Source organism: Balaenoptera physalus, assembly GCF_965194825.1.
Source record: "Balaenoptera physalus genome assembly, chromosome: 7".
In the NCBI taxonomy this organism is placed as follows: domain Eukaryota; kingdom Metazoa; phylum Chordata; class Mammalia; order Artiodactyla; family Balaenopteridae; genus Balaenoptera; species Balaenoptera physalus.
Genome location: NC_138886.1, coordinates 10,313,562 through 10,330,026, shown reverse-complemented (window position 1 = coordinate 10,330,026; position 16,465 = coordinate 10,313,562). Strand labels below are relative to the sequence as shown.

Sequence of the window (16,465 nt, the reverse complement as noted above, 5' to 3'; positions counted from 1 at the left end):
ATTACTTTCAGAAAAGTTAAATGAAACCTTACTTGTTTCATACCTCCAATATCTTCTGCACTATATATCCCTTTGGCTTTTACCTACATTGGTAGGTAAAGAGATGAACTGGATAGCCCAGGGCAAAAACCTCTATTATATAAAGGGTTTTACCAGCAATACAACCCAGGTAACTGAGTAATAGATTGGCTGATTGTTAAGACTAGTAATCACAAAAATGTTGCAGAAATCCTAATTGCTAGATACAACAAGCAGCTGTAGAAATTAGGGAGTGGACATTCACAGGTTGAAGTGTTTTTAATATTCATTAGCTGCTCCTCAGAAAGAGGTGCAGACTGTTGGCTTTTGGTATTGAAAGCCACTGGGGACAGGGACAAAGACTGGCCCTTATCTGTCCCCACTACGCCCTATCCCACTGCACACAGCACTGCAGGTCATTTTTAACGTTTGTATGGACGTTGGCCTGAAGACCCTCTGTCCAAATGCTTTTGGGCAACGCAGCAGAGGTCCGGGCCTCAGAGTAAAACTATCACACTGTCAGGTCCGAGTTCCACAAGTTAACCTTTCAGCTGGTTGCCCATCTATAGAATACCTATCCTTGGGCTGAACTGGATTTCATGTTAGCATGATAGCCTGCCCTTTATTGAGCATACTTATTAAACTTTAGTAGGGCTAAATGTAGGTCACCATTCTAGATCCCACTCCTGTACCACTGAGATGGAGACTGACATAGCTGAGGTTCAAAAATACACCTTCACATTCTAAAATTATGAACTGAATCCAGGTGTGTAACGTTATCATCAGTGATCCATCACTCTATCAAATCTCAAAGGAATCCAAGCAGGTATAAAGCATCATCAGCAATAAAAAGCCACCAGAAGTTTTTGAAAGGTAAGGGGAAACAGGAAATTACAATCATGCTCAGGAAAAGTCCACTCTTGGGCACTGTAAGACGGCCCTTGCCTAGTTAAGGATATGGGTGAACCTCCCACCCCTTTTCTTAGATTAGGTTAGGCAGATTTCCAGAAATGACTGAATAAAAAAAAGTGTTTTCCTTACCTCAAAACGCCAAACACTCCCCTCAACCCGAGACTCTAACCTTAAAATAAATGACTAACCTAATTAGAAGCTTATCACAAAACTTAGACCAGTGTAAATAACAAACATTTATTGGTGTCACTTATGGTAGAAAAAAGTTCCTACACCAGATGCACATGACCCAATTGTTAAATAGAACATTTTCAAGGTGAACACAAATCCTAACCCAGCTTTTTTACCCACTTTTGATGATAGCCAATTCTTCCTCGCCCCCCACCCCGAGACATGTGAGCAACTGCTAATGAAAAGCAGTAAACAGCCACTTGGGCTATATAGCATTTTCAACTCCACTCCAAGGTGAAGATTCCAATTACATTCGAGACTTAAGTTCTCTCAATTTTCTCCTAACGAAAGTTCCTGAGTCCAGTTATTTACAATATTACAGCACTAGCAGAGCAGTGTCTACAACTCATCTTTGTCTGCTGGTTCCTCATCACCAGTTGGGGGAGGGCCTGCACTTCCATAGAGTTTGCTGATAATTGGCTGAACAATTTCTTCTAGCTCCTTCTTTTTAGCTTTGAAATCTTCAATGTCAGCATCTTGATGACTTTCCAGCCACTCAATCTTTTCTTCTACGGCTTTTTCCATGGTCTCCTTATCTTCAGAGGAAAGTTTACCTCCCAGCTTTTCTTTATCTCCAATCTGATTCTTTAGTGAGTAGGCATAGCTTTCCAACTCATTTCTGGTGTCAATGCGCTCCTTGAGCTTTTTGTCTTCCTCGGCAAACTTCTCAGCATCATTGACCATCCTTTCAATTTCTTCAGGTGTCAGGCGATTTTGGTCATTGGTAATTGTGATTTTATTTTTGTTGCCTGTACCTTTGTCTTCAGCTGTCACTCGAAGAATGCCATTCACATCTATCTCAAAGGTGACTTCAATCTGTGGAACCCCACGGGGAGCAGGAGGAATTCCAGTCAGATCAAAAGTTCCCAGAAGGTGATTGTCTTTCGTCAGGGGTCGTTCACCTAGAAGTCACACAAAAAAAAATTTGTTAGCTGTTACCGACAAACATTAGTACATCTGGATCCCTATGTTTCAGTCTGTTAGAGCCTGTAGTGTCAAGGGCACTCTATCAACCTAGAAGTGGGTCAGTGTTGGGAAAGGAACAGTGAGTTAAGTTACTAGTAACTCTTAATTGAATTTCATCTATTTTATAGCAGTATGAACCCTTTACTTGTTCTTGTATTTTAATATTTATTTTTTTAATTTATTTATTTGGCTGCGCCAGGTCTTAGCTGCGGCACGAGGGATCTTTTAGCTGTGGCATGCGAACTCTTAGTTTCAGCACGTGGGATCTAGTTCCCCGACCAGGGATTGAAACCGGGACCCCTGCATTGGGAGTGCAGAGTCTTAGCCACTGGACAACCAGGGAAGTCCTTCTTCTTGTATTTTTGAATTTACTGATTTTGGCCATACCGCGCAGCATGTGGGATCTTAGTTCCCCGACCAGGGATCAAACCTGTGCCCCCTGCAGTGGAAGCGTGGAGTCCTAACCACTGGACAGCCAGGGAATTCCCCCAGAAGGTATTTTTAATGGGAAAGAGTGCTAGATAGCTAGATAAGAAATACATTTTAGTACTGGCTCTACCAAACTCAACACTAGTTAAATTAGGGCCCTCCCACCTGAAAATAGCAGATATTTCTTTCCCTAGACATTTCAATGGAGTATGTTAAAAGAAGTCAAGCTCTTCATAAACATACCATGGTATTAACAAATGTAAGCAATTACCTTCATAGACCTTGATGGTAACAGTTGGCTGATTATCAGAGGCTGTAGAAAAGATCTGAGACTTCTTGGTGGGCACCACAGTGTTCCTTGGAATCAGTTTGGTCATGACACCTCCCACGGTTTCAATACCAAGTGTAAGGGGACATACATCAAGCAATACCAGATCACCTGCAAAGTTAAGTTAATAGAGCTAAGTTCTAATTCAGGAGTCACAGGAGCAATTCCAAGCAGACCCCACAAACAACACAACTTCATCTTCTCCATCTTGCCACTTGATTAGGTTCTATACAAAATCATTTAAGAAGCAATGAATTAAATATAGTTGCTAAGGATCTTGAGACTGTGCCAGGTCTTGATCTCACTGTACCCTTTACTAGCTGTGTGAGCTTGCTGCTCATAATCTATTGCTTTCTAAAGCAACAGCTAATTATACTCTGAAGCACTATGGAAGATGCTGTGACACTGACTTACCTGTATCTTGATCACCAGAGAGTACACCAGCCTGGACAGCAGCACCATACGCTACAGCCTCATCTGGGTTTATGCCACGGGATGGCTCCTTGCCATTGAAAAACTCTTTAACCAGTTGTTGAATCTTTGGGATTCGAGTAGAGCCACCAACAAGAACAATTTCATCAATATCAGACTTCTTTAAATCAGAATCCTCCAGCACTTTCTGGACAGGCTTCATGGTAGAACGGAACAGGTCCTAGAATAAGTGACAAATTACTGTGATGATGCCTGTCATACCCAGGTATAATCCAAATACCTAAATGCATTGTCCCAAACTCAGACAGTCTAACTAGATCTCATTAGCAAAGCAAAAAACAATGAACATACCATGTTTAGCTCTTCAAATTTGGCCCGAGTCAGGGTCTCAGAGAAGTCTTCTCCTTCATAGAAGGACTCAATTTCAATTCTTGCTTGATGTTGAGAAGACAGGGCCCGTTTGGCCTTTTCTACCTCACGCCGGAGTTTCTGCACAGCTCTGTTGTCTTTCCGAACATCTTTGCCAGTTTTCTTTTTGTAGAGCTTGATGAAGTGTTCCATGACACGCTGGTCAAAGTCTTCTCCACCCAAATGAGTATCTCCATTAGTGGCCACGACTTCAAAGACACCATTATCAATGGTGAGAAGAGACACGTCAAAGGTTCCACCACCCAAGTCAAACACCAGGATGTTCTTCTCCCCTTCCCTCTTATCCAGGCCATAAGCAATAGCAGCTGCTGTACTGTTAGGAGAATGAGAAAGAAAAAAAATAAATAACTTAGTTAAGTTTACCTTTCCCCATTTGGCAAATATGCCATATTTTTTAATTTAACACTTACGGCTCATTGATGATTCTCATAACATTCAACCCAGCGATAGTTCCAGCATCTTTGGTTGCCTGGCGTTGGGCATCATTGAAATAGGCTGGTACAGTAACAACTGCATGAGTAACCTAAAATGATAACAAAAGATAATTAAACATATTTTATCACACGGCTTAACCTTTATTTAAGTTACAGCCAAGCCATCGCTTTATTAAAATGGGTATAATATATAATTTTATACCCATGGATTTGCAAGCATTAAGTGATAACACATGAAAGGTGCTAGTATTTTGTTTGGCCTACAGTAAAGCACGCAAGTAATTAAAACTGATGCATGGATGTCATTCAGATTTTTAAAACGATGAAAAGCATCAACACAACACAATCAATCAAGAATAGTAATAATAAGACTGCTTGACGTTGTTCTAGAAATACTTACCTTCTTTCCCAAATAAGCCTCAGCAGTTTCCTTCATTTTAGTGAGAACCATGGCAGAAATTTCTTCAGGAGCAAATGTCTTTGTTTGCCCACCTCCAACATCAACTTGAATATACGGTTTAGTTTTCTTTTCAACTACCTATTTTAAAGAATAATTATTTTCAGACGTAGAAGCAATGACACTTTAAACTTTAAAAAGAGGAATGTCTGAGACCCACTTCTTCACCCACAGTTTGGTTTACTTTGGTCCTTTGGAGCTGAATATTCAACGGAAATACTTTAAGGAGTATAGGTGCCTGACAATTACAAGCCTCTTCAGTTTTAACCAGTCTCTTAATGCTAAACTACTGTGAACAGAGTAGTTACACATGAAATTTCTTTGCCAACGAACTTTCTTAAGTTCTGTAACACACTGAAACTATTAAATAAAAATTATAGATACACCACGTCTGTATCTTTTTTGCTTGTCTCTGCACTGTTTTTCAGTAACTTCTTAATCCTAAATACTCCCACCACCCCCCAACTTTCTTTTTTCTTTTCTTTTTTGTCTCACTTTCTATTTAGAAGAGAAAAACCAGGTCGAACCTTGAAAGGCAAGAACTTGATGTCCTGCTGCACAGACGGGTCGTTCCATGTACGGCCGATGAGCCGCTTGGCGTCGAAGACCGTGTTCTCAGGATTGGAGGTGAGCTGGTTCTTGGCTGCATCGCCGATCAGACGCTCCCCTTCAGGAGTGAAGGCCACATAAGACGGCGTGATGCGGTTGCCCTGATCGTTGGCGATGATCTCCACGCGGCCGTTCTTGAACACCCCGACGCTGACGGAAAAACCGAACAGAAGAAATCAGCGATACTCACGGCAGCCCAGGAGGCCACTCCCCATTCTCCCCTTTTCCACAAACCCCACTTACCAGGAGTACGTGGTGCCCAGGTCGATACCGACCACCGTGCCCACGTCCTCCTTCTTGTCCTCCTCCTCTGGCCGCGCCGCGCCGAGCAGCAGCAGCAGCACCGCAGCCACCAGGGAGAGCTTCATCTTGCCAGCACCGTCGTCCACTCACTCAGCAGGCAGGCAGGGTTTCGCAGGCAAACCAGCCACAGGCCGCAACACGAGAGCGCACCGAGGTGCCCGAGCTGAGGACGACACAGCCCGGGGTCAGGAGGAGCAGCGTACAAGGCGAAGGGCAGGTCCGGAACTGCAGGCCGCGGTACCTACCTCTCACACGCACCAAAACCCCAAATCGATGCGCCTGTGAGAGCTCAGTCAGCGTCAATCGCGCTGTTGCCTACTCCGCTTATATAACCTCCCTCCAGCCCCGTCGTGGAGGCTGCCGATTGGCGAAGGCCCTGCTCGTTGGAGGCCGCTGATTGGTCCAGGCCACCAAGCTGGCCGCTGCGGATTCGAAGCGGCCTCCTCCGCAGCTAACGTCACTGCGACGCCCCCTGGGCTGACTCATTGGCTGCTGGGCGCGCCCAACAGCCACCAATGGGAGGCAACATCCGCCCCATGCTCCGGCTCCATTGGTTTAGCAGCTGCCTGTCCGTGACGCGACTTCCCACTCCGAGGCGGTTTCCGTCGGTAACCGCTGAGGTCCCGCCTCCACGCTGGGCCCTAAGGGAGGCGGGAGCCAGTCCGGCGTGCCTGATTCCCCCGAGGCAGTGGGATCTGCGTCCCTTGCTTCTCCCCTACCCGCCCGCCTGCCCTTCCTCCCGAGGGAAGCGGCTCTTCCTCCTCCTCGCCTCCATCCCGTCCCAGGCAGGCAGGTATCAGCGTAGATGGTGTGATCACCTCAGAACAAATTTCTCTGCCCTTCACAGCCACTACGGGTACTAGAGTGTCCAAGCCCCAGGGCCTTCTGTTGCTCACCGGGCCGCAGCCCCCGACTGGGGCCTGGTCTGGGCACTGCCCGGCCGCGAGTCATGGCTCCTACTAGCCAGTTATGTCTCCCCGGCACCCCCTGCCCCGCTATCTTTGTCTATACCAGGCCTCTCCACATTGCCTTGCCCCACGGTAAGTCCCAGGGCAGGCCTGGCCAAAGTAATTGACTCCTAAGTAACTGACTCCGGAGTCCCCTCCCCATGTGGCAGCTCTCCCCTGAAGAGCTTACTAATGCCATCACTCCCACCCTGGGATGTATCATTTTTCTAGCTTGTCACCCCCTGTCTTTCCTCTCCCTGCCCATCATTTCCCACTGTGGATCAGATTATCATTTACAAGGCCTTCCTCATCCTTTTTGGATATGTTTTTACCTTCACTCCTTCTGGAAAAGGTCTGATCTGTGCTTAAACGCATTTGATGGACAAAGACGTCTTGATAATGCCTTACTCTTGTAGCAAAAAGTATAAAGGCTGCTATTTACTTCAGGCTTACTATATGCCAAGCATTAGTCTGTCTCCTGTGCCTTTTGGTCCTTACAGTTCAATACTTGGCATTTCCCATTTTACAGATGAGAAAATTGAAACCAAAAGAGATTAATTAACTAGCTTAAAGTCATAGAGCTGATAAGTGATGGAGTTAGGATATCCAAGTCAGCTTGACTCCGTAGCCAATGCTCTTAACAATTTTTAAAAATGAAGTTCATTTATTCAACAAATCTTTTTGGAGGACCTACTAGAGAAGGGCCAGAGGCCTGACACAAAATATTTTTGAGATGATTACAGAAAATTCATGGGACTTAATCATAGTCAGGAGCTAATGACTCTAGTATTTTTTGCACTTAATGTTTTCTTGAGATTCACTAGTATGAGCAATACTGTGTTCGAATAGCACTGAAACATCTTACACACAGTTGACTAAGATGCTGAGCCTAGGAGTCAGTACTCAAGAATTTTCCTATCTCCTTTAGTGCTCCTCAAGGTTATACTGGTGACTCAGAGTTGACTCCATTCTTACTACAGAAGTTGCATCATCCGTCTCTTTCAACAGGATTTGTATACTGCTGTAACACTGACCCTTCTTTAGGTTACATTAGTCCATTATCAAGATAGAAATCACCATTCCACCACATTACAGCTACGTATAATTTCAAGCAAATTTTCTGTATATATCATAGTCCATATCCATTAAAAACAGAGCTCTTAGTTTCAGCCTCACTCTTGATTGATGGAGTAACCTTTGCAACTCTACTTTTTCTGAGATTTAGAAAAGTAATATCTGGCTAACTGCTAAAGGGAATTGAGTATATTGGTGGTTGTAGTATCTTTTAAGCGTAAAGTATATTAGGTATGTTATATATTATAATATATTGCAAAGTGCAGTCATTTATGGATTGAATAGGAAAGTGCATAGATAAATCTAGTTTGCTGAATCGTAAATGCCAATAATAGTGTCAGTGCCAAGTTATCAATATTTAAATAAGTGCTAGACACTATGCTAAATGTTTTAAGTGCATTATCTCTTTTAATCCTTATGAAAACATTTTTTTAAACCTCTAATTTTAGGGCTAAGGAATCCGAAGCTCCAAGAGGCAAAGAAACTTGCCCGGGAGATCACACAGCTGAGAAGATATGGAGCCAGGATTTGAGCTTTGGCAGTTTAATTTTTAATTTCTGTAGTCTAGGTTGTCATCCTGAGCTTCAGGTTTAGAAGACTTACATATCGTTTTTAGGACATAGAGTAGTTACATAGTTTACAAGTATTTTGATATTGGGCGATAGACAAATGTAGAGTTTATCCAGTAATTTAAACCAGCTCATTTCACTTGTGCTCTTAGGGGTAAGAAAATAGATTTCTATTTCCCATCTGATCTCAGAAAGCTAAGCAGAGTTAGGACTGATTAGGATTGAATGTTATTTAGTCCCCAAATCTTCCTTTCTGAAAGGGAATTAAAGGCATAGAGCAAGAAGGAAAAGGAAAAGTCCTATGTAATTGACAAGTTGAATGTTGATTGACAGGTTGAAGTTCTGATAATTAAGAACTTTTCACATGCTTTGTTGGAGAGAATATTCAACTAAGAGATAGGGCCCATGACCATAGGCAAAAACAACCTCCCAGAACCTCAGTTTCTTCATCTATTGAATGTCGAGGATTTCTGTCCCTGCCTGTCTTAGTGGCTTGTTTCAAGGATCAAATGAGATACTGTATGGGAAAGTTGTAGAATAGTGGTAATGCTATTATTTATCATGTAAATATACTATGAAAATAAATTTTAGAAGCTCTTCAAGAAAACCACCTCTTGAGAGTGAATTTTCAAGATTACTTTCAATGGGAAATAATAAGTTTGGTGATTACACTGAATTTGACAAAGATTTTTGGAAATGCTTTGAAAAGTGCTACATCTAATTACTCTCTTGGGGACTTCCCTGGTGGTCCAGTGGGTGAGACTTTGCGCTCCCAATGTGAGGGGCCTGGGTTCCATTCCTGGTCAGAGAACTAGATCCCACATGCATGTCTCAACTAAAGATCCCGCGGCGAATATCCCACGGTGAAGATCCTGAATGCCGCAGCTAAGACCCAGGGCAGCCAAAATTAAAAAAAAAAAAAAAAAAATCTCTTATATTGGCCACAAAGATGTCTTTTTTATTAAGAGGCTGGGAATAATTCCTTAGCCTTCATTAAATAAGGGAGTGAAAGAAAAGTGTCTCCCTAATACCTGAGCTGGGAGTAATAGGAGGTATGAATCATGTAAGACTTTTTAGTACTTCTGAAAGTGCAATGTGCTATTCAATAAGTTTTTGTCTTCACTTTTAGAAAATGAATTTAATCATTAATAGAGAAACTTCCCCGCCCTTCCCCACACACAAAAGTAACAAACAGGGCTTCCGTGGTGGCGCAATGGTTAAGAATCCGCCTGCTAATGCAGGGGACATGGGTTCGAGCCCTAGTCCGGAAAGATCCCACATGCCGCGGAGCAACTAAGCCCATGCGCCACAACTACTGAGCCTGAGCTCTAGAGCCCGCGAGCCACAACTACTGAGCCCGCGTGCCGCAACTGCTGAAGCCCATGCGCCTAGAGCCCGTGCTCCACAACAAGAGAAGCCACCACAACGAGAAGCCCGCGCACCGCAACGAAGAGTAGCCCCCGCTCGCTGCAACTAGAGAAAGCCTGCGCGCAGCAACGAAGACCCAATGCGGCCAAAAATAAATAAATAAAATAAATAAATTTTAAAAAGAGTAACAATGCATTTTCTGTTCTTCACGTGTTTTTTTGGAGAAAGGTGTTTAGGAGGGCATGTTGTGTCAGTGTGATGGGAAAGATCATGGGGTTTGCAAGCATTAAAAACTGTGAGTTCCAGTTCTGGCACTAACTAGCTATGACTTAGGGCAAGTCACTTAATCTCTCTGAGGCTCTGTTTACTAGTATGTAAAATGGATATAATTCTGCCTCCTCACAAAACTATGATTAAGGTACTTGATTAATTGTAAAGCATTTTAATTTTATACATAAAATGTTAGTTTTAATTTTTCTTCTGTCTTAAGTTTTCCTTTGAAGTAAAATAAGCTACTGAGGATAAAGAGCTACCTCTATAGCTTCTGAGTGATAATATTTGATATATGTCTTAAATTTCTAAATTTTTAAAATAGGAAATATATATGCATGGTGTAAAATTCAATGGGTGCAATATACAATATACAGTGAAAGTAAGTTGGCCTGCCCACCCAGTCCCCAGCCCTGTTACCCTACACTAATGAAGGTTACCACTGTCACTACTTTCTTATGTTGCCTTCTAGAGATGTTTTCTTCATATGCAATGTGTATGTGTGTATCCCTGTTTTGTTTTTTAAATTTTTTTTATAGCCTCCCTGCTTCTTTTTTTTTTTATAATTAATTAATATATTTTTGGCTGCGTTGAGTCTTCATTGCTGTGCACGGGCTTTCTCTAGTTGAGGTGAGCGGGAGCTACTCTTCATTGCGGTGCGCGGGCTTCTCATTGCGGTGGCTTCTCTTGTTGCAGAGAACGGGCTCTAGGCCCATGGGCTTCAGTAGCTGTGGCTCGCGGGCTCTAGGGCACAGGCTCAGTAGTTGTGGCACACGGGCTTAGTTGCTCCGCGGCATGTGGGATCTTCCCGGACCAGGGCTCGAACCCATGTCCCCTGAATTGGCAGGCGGATTCTTAACCACTGCACCATCAGGGAACTCCAAGAAGATGTTGTTCTTAATTATCTTCTAAAAACTTATTTTTTTAAACCTGTCTCTTTTATATCTATATAATTCAATTGGAATTTATTGTTTAATATATGTGAGTTGTATATAGTGTGAGTAAAATTAATTTTTTCCCACATGGATACGCAATTGTCCCAGCACCATTCTTCATAGTAGTATTTTGTTAGCCTCTGTCTTAATTTCTATAGCTATATAGAGCTGGCCCTTGAACAACACAGGTTTGAACTGCATGGGTCCCCACGTGTTTTCAATAGGAAATACTACAGTACTACACAATCTGAGGTTGGTTGAATCTGTGGACGCAGAACTGTGGATACAGACGAACAACTGTAAGTTACATTCAGATTTTCTGCTATGCAGAGGGTTGGTTATTGCCCCTAACCCCACACATTGGTCAAGGGTCAACTGTAATAAATTTTGATATCTGGTAGGACAAGTCCTTCCTTCCACATTACTCTTCTTCAGGAGTGTTGTTGGCTAATCTTGGCGCTTTGTATTTCCATATAAATTTTAGAATTAGCTTATAAAGTTAGCAAAACAAAATTTATTAAGTAAAAAAAGCAGGTTACTCGATAGTATGAGAATACTATACCATTTATTTTTAAAATAAGCTTTACAAAGTATTAAGTTTCTATTTAACTTATTTCTGTATTCTAGAATTTCTTTAATTTGCATGAATTTGGCATTTAAAAATTTGTTATCAGGAGTAAACAATTTCCATTTTGAAATGACAATTTATGATTTATCAGTATGATGAAATATTATGTAGCCATTAACATTGTTGATATCTGATTTTCAAAGAGTATATAAATTGTAAGCATGTTACTTTTTTTGTCTATACCTTTTGTTATTAAAAAAATCTCTGTTTATCTATCAGGAGCTTAACAAGCTTGAAAAACTTTGAGAACTTAAAACCAAGTAATACAAGACAATGAAAAAAGTTGTCAGTGAAAGATGTAAAATATGATTACGTTAAAGATATTTCATACATTATAATTAGTCACGGGCTAAATTCAAATACAGGTAATGCACGAAAGCTTTATGCTCCATTAACATTACAGCTCCTATCAGTCTGGACATCCCTTGCACTGGTAGAAAAATAAGTTTTATAGTAGATTTCATTGGGCTGAAGTGTGAGTTGCATGATTTATGATCCTGTTCTACAGGAAATGATCCTCATTTCCAGTATTCTCAAGTTTTAGGCTTTTATCTGTTGTCCTCGATTTAGCCAATAACGTAAAATTCCTTGGCAGATGTTACAAAACCATACGACTATGTGAATACACTGCCTTAAATCATAAGCTCCATCAGCTTCATAGTAAATCGACCTCTGAGTATCACTATTTCTGAACCTGCCAGTGGGGGCCAGTGCAGGACAACCAAGGGCCCAGAGCATGGAGTAGGGCTGTGACTGGAATCTTGTCCTTTACTTTCAATTGGACTGTTTAAGTGCAAAAAGGACTTTATGAAGGATATTTTGTGCCACCTGTGTATAGGACAGCTTCCATGTCTGTCTCTCTGGATTTTCCAGAGGTTTAGAAAAATTTTCCCATTAAGAAATAACATATAGTTAATTCACATGTATTTTTTGTTATTCAAAATGTGATGAGTCAACCTAAATGTCCATCAACAGGGGATGCTAAATTAACTAGGGTAGATTGTACTATGGAAATATTGTGCAAGGTTCAAAACAATGAGGTAGATTTTTATGTATCTATATGGAAAGATGCCAGGATTTACTATTACATGAAAAAAGCGTTATAGAACGTGGAGCAGTATGTACAGTGTGATTCTATTTGGGTTAAACAACCCGCCACCAAATCTGGGCAGATACCTATCAAATTGACAAGAGTGGCTCCTGGATGGAATTGGGTGGGAATCAAGAGGAACTTTTGACTTATTTGTATTGTATACATTTTAAAAATTTTTATTATTTATTTATTTATTCTTAAAATTTTTATATTGGAGTATAGTTGATTTACAATATTGTGTTAGACTCAGATGTACAGCAAAGTGATTTAGTTATATGTATACATACATCTATTTTTTTTCAGATTATTTTCCCATATAGGTTTTTACACAGTATTGAGTAGAGTTCCCTGTGCTATACAGTAGGTCCTTGTTGATTATCTATTTTATATATAGTAGTGTGTATATGTTAATCCCAAACTCCTAGTTTATCCCTCCCCCCGACCTTTCCCCTTTGGTAACTGTAAGTTTGTTTTCTAAGTCTGTGAGTCTGTTTCCGTTTTGTAAATAAGTTCATTTGTATCATTTTTTAGATTCCACATTAAATGATATCATGATATTTGTCTTTCTCTGTATGACTTACTTCACTTAGTATGATATCTCTGGGTCCATCCATGTTGTGTATTGTATACATTTTTAAGAAAAAGAATTAATATATTACTTGTCAGATTGAAAATAAATTTTATAAAAGAAATGTAAGAAACAAAAAACGACTAAGTTAGCCTTTAGCATTGAATGTTTGCCTGCTGTTTGAGTTTGAACTATGTCAAAGCATAACATTTGTGTTTTGCTTTATGGTAAAAAGCTTTGACCTATATCCTTTGGCTTTATCCTCATAACAACCAGACGGGATAGATAGGGTTGGTGACGTTTCTGTTTTACAGTTGAAAATACAGTCTCAGGGACTTCCCTGGTGGTCCAGTAGGTAAGACTCCGAGCTCCCAGTGCAGGGGGCCCAGGTTCCATCCCTGGTTGGGGAACTAGATCCCACATGCGTGCCGCAACTAAAGAGCCAGACACCCTGTGTGCCGCAGCTAACACCCGGCACAGCCAAAACAAACAAATAAATATTTTTTAAATTTTTAAAAATAAATAAAAAAAGAAAATACAGTCTCAGAGTTCATTCTCTGCTGTACTGGTTTCTATCCATGTTATTGCTATATTTACGTATCACCTAGTTTATAATTTAATTGACTCAGATGAGACACTAAGATTAATCTTTGCACAAGCTGTAGCTATCTACACCCAAGTATGTACTGCTTCAAATTAATTCATTTCCCAAACTGTGTGCCAAATAGATTTAAAAAATTGCACATAGATGAAGTCCTTGTTTTTCTCCCTTTCATCTTGCTCTCTCTCTTCCTAATTTTTATTTCTTCCTGGATATGGCCCTGCTTTTCTTTCTGGTATGGTTTGCTCTCAATTAACTGTCGTATTTCTTTCCTAAGTATAGATGCATAATAACTTAAATGTTACTTTTCCCAGGGGCATGTGTTTTTTAATTAGGATCTCTTGAGGAACAGCCTCCAAATTCAAACGAATGCAGGTATTGGACTAGATGATCTCTGATACTCAGCTCTAACATCCAGGATTCAATGTTTCTAACACTAAAGATAACATTTCAGGGGGCTTTCACGGATGTGAGGAAAAAATATTTTTGTCCAGAAATACTTGCCAAAGACCCCCAAATCACTTGGCATAGCACCTGCTTTCTTGTCTTACCTCCAAGACTGGCTGTGCACAAATGAAGGAAAGAATATTAAAAAAAATTCTGAGTGTGTCACTCCTCTCTGCTTCTGTGGCAGAGTGGTCTGCAGAGTATGAGGTTGAGCGTGTGAAGAACTGAGCTCTGATCAAGATCTGGTATGAATTCTGTGACTATGGACAAGCAATTTCATATCCCTGTATGTCAAGGAAGGCTGAGTGATGTAGTGGAAAGAAAAAGGCTTTGGCCATGGTTTACTGTTTATTCATCCCATTCATTTTTTTTTTTTTAAAGAAGATATGTATTACATCCTAGGTAGTATGGCAGGTTCCAGAGAGACAGTGGTGAATAAGATGGGGTTCTCTGCCCTCAAGGAGTACTATTTATTGAGTGTATTTTCACCTCTTGAGTTCACTTTCCCCTGTGTAAAAGGCATTGAGAAAAATACTTCATATTCCACAAGAATTAACTGTTGTTGTGATCCATTGTTCTAATGTGCAGGTTGTGTTCCTTGGATGTGCTGGCTGGAAAAAAAGATTGAGAACAACTTACCTAGTTCAAGCTCTTCATTTGTGGGTTGACAGAGAAGGGCTCAGAACAACTAATTGACCATCCCAGTGCCCTTTTTACTTACTACACACAGTGTGGTTTCTTCACAACCCTCAAGAGCTTTTTGCAACTTTTGGGGCCCTTTCCTTTCCCCTTAACCTGGCCTGTGTGCTCCAGCCCACTTATAGTACTGTACTCAGTGTTAAGTGAGAGCAAATTGTGAATGCATTAATTTTGCTCAGGCTGGGTTCTTCCTTAGCAATCCTCACGTGCCATTTCTTTCTTCAAATCCAACCATTCAGTAACTCCCAAGTGTTACTTCCTTCTTAAAGGCATGGCCCCTCAATTTGATGAAGACTTTCGCCAGGAATCTGGAGCACTTTGTACCTTAGCTTATTATTATGATCCTTAATCTGTGTGAATTATCCTTTTACCCTAAATTGTAAACCATATCCTGTTGCTTTTTTCATTCCCTTGTTGCTTTGGACAATGTTTTATAACAGAGCTGAGGAATAATCTTTGATCTGATGGAATTCTTGATTCAGTTGAATGGCAATATGATAGCAATAATACCTGACCAGTTTACCATAGAATGCTCTTGTGGTAATAAAACAAGGCTATAAATCTGAGGCAAATTTGGACAATTTTTAAAGATAATACATCAAGGAGGATGACTGAATGGAAAGCAGTCTGGGAGCTGAATCAGATCTGAAATTGTTGCAAAACTGATGCCTTTTTTTTTTTTTTTTTTTTGGTCTGGAGACTCCTAGTGTTGGAGGATATAATCATCGTGTTCAATTTTTTGAAAGACTATCAAGTGGAAAACATTCTATATCGCTCCAGGCAGCATAACAACTAGCAATGGAAGTAAAAGGGAAGTAGATTTTGGTTCAGCAGAAGAACTTTCTAACATTTAACGCTGCCCAACAGTTGACCAGGCCTCCTTACTTAAGGAAGTGAGCACCCTGAAATTTGAACTGTTTGAAATAGAAGTTGGATGACTATCTGGCTGGAGTGTACAAGAGGGAATTCATGCCTGGGCCGGAGGTGGACTAATGATCTTTAAGCTGTCTTCCAATTCTAAGGTTTCTAGGACTGTTCAGCTCAGTTAACTTTATATTTCAATATATCTGAATTGTTTTTATAAAAAATTTTGTATTAGATAAATTGTCAATCGACCTAAAAAACTGTATGGTCAAGTAAAATTTGATAAAAGGAGTGGGAAATCAGGTTTAAGACTGAAAATACAGGTAACACAAAGGCAATTAATGACCCTTTTGACCGAAAGGAAGAAGAGGGGGGTGGGGGGGTGTGTGTTTCAAATGATGTGTTCTGGCCAAGTGACACTTGTTATCTAAAACATAAATGCTCTAAATTGTTTTACTTCACACATACTTGCTCAGCCGGATTATTCACATCCAGCAGTACCGTACGCGGAAGCAAGGGCGAGTGTTTGGTGAACAATTTTCCGGAAGCCGTTTCGCGGTACCCCAGCAGCTCAAGACGGCTCCAGCCTGCAGCGGACTTGGGTGGTAAAAGCGGAAGAAGCACCGCTGGCTGCCGGCCTGAACTACTAGTCCCAGGGGCCCGCGCGGCGCCGCGCACGCGCCATGGCGTGGCGGCAGCGCCGCCGCAGGACGCAGGGAAGCCAACTAGCGAGTGGTGGCGGCGGCGGCGGCGGCGGTGGCGGTGGCAGTTCGCCGCGAGAGCAACGGCTCCGAGGCCGAGTGGCGGTCCTGCGCAGACCTCGGTGCCCTCCTCCGCACGATCTTCTTGGTGAG

General features: G+C 41.4%; 2 protein-coding genes across 17 annotated transcripts in view; one reads left to right on the top strand and one right to left on the bottom strand.

The window, feature by feature from the left end:
- Positions 1–1,153: 1,153 nt before the first annotated feature.
- HSPA5 (heat shock protein family A (Hsp70) member 5) lies at positions 1,154–5,905 on the bottom strand. Of its 2 annotated transcripts, XM_082467767.1 has the most exons (9): positions 5,794–5,905; positions 5,489–5,711; positions 5,164–5,395; positions 4,580–4,717; positions 4,156–4,268; positions 3,668–4,058; positions 3,299–3,536; positions 2,828–2,995; positions 1,154–2,063 (listed from the first exon to the last, which is right to left on the bottom strand). In XM_082467767.1, the coding sequence occupies exons 2-9, from the start codon at positions 5,611–5,613 to the stop codon at positions 1,501–1,503; spliced, it is 1,968 nt and encodes a 655-aa protein (XP_082323893.1). In that variant the 5' UTR covers positions 5,614–5,711; positions 5,794–5,905; the 3' UTR covers positions 1,154–1,500. The 2 variants fall into 2 exon arrangements, with proteins under 2 accessions (XP_082323893.1, XP_082323892.1); XM_082467766.1 differs by having other exon boundaries at positions 5,489–5,858.
- Positions 5,906–16,290: 10,385 nt separating this feature from the next.
- GAPVD1 (GTPase activating protein and VPS9 domains 1) overlaps positions 16,291–16,465 on the top strand; it is a 73,983-nt gene continuing 73,808 nt past the window's right edge. For 8 of the 15 annotated variants that reach the window (XM_082467731.1, XM_082467726.1, XM_082467732.1 and 5 more), the window contains exon 1: positions 16,293–16,460. The gene's annotated coding sequence lies outside the window, so the exon portion shown is untranslated. Of the gene's footprint in view, positions 16,461–16,465 lie in introns of all 15 variants that reach the window. The other 7 variants (XM_082467720.1, XM_082467722.1, XM_082467721.1 and 4 more) reach the window with 2 other exon arrangements.

What these genes read in the sequence shown, in the direction of transcription:
- HSPA5 (XM_082467767.1), bottom strand. Translation starts at nt 5,613, where the DNA reads ATGAAGCTCTCCCTGGTGGCTGCGGTGCTGCTGCTGCTGCTCGGCGCG. An exon ending in TCAAGTTCTTGCCTTTCAAG is followed by an intron (nt 4,718 to 5,163) that starts GTTCGACCTGGT and finishes TCTTTAAAATAG; the next exon opens with GTAGTTGAAAAGAAAACTAA. An exon ending in CTCTGGTGATCAAGATACAG is followed by an intron (nt 2,996 to 3,298) that starts GTAAGTCAGTGT and finishes TTAACTTTGCAG; the next exon opens with GTGATCTGGTATTGCTTGAT.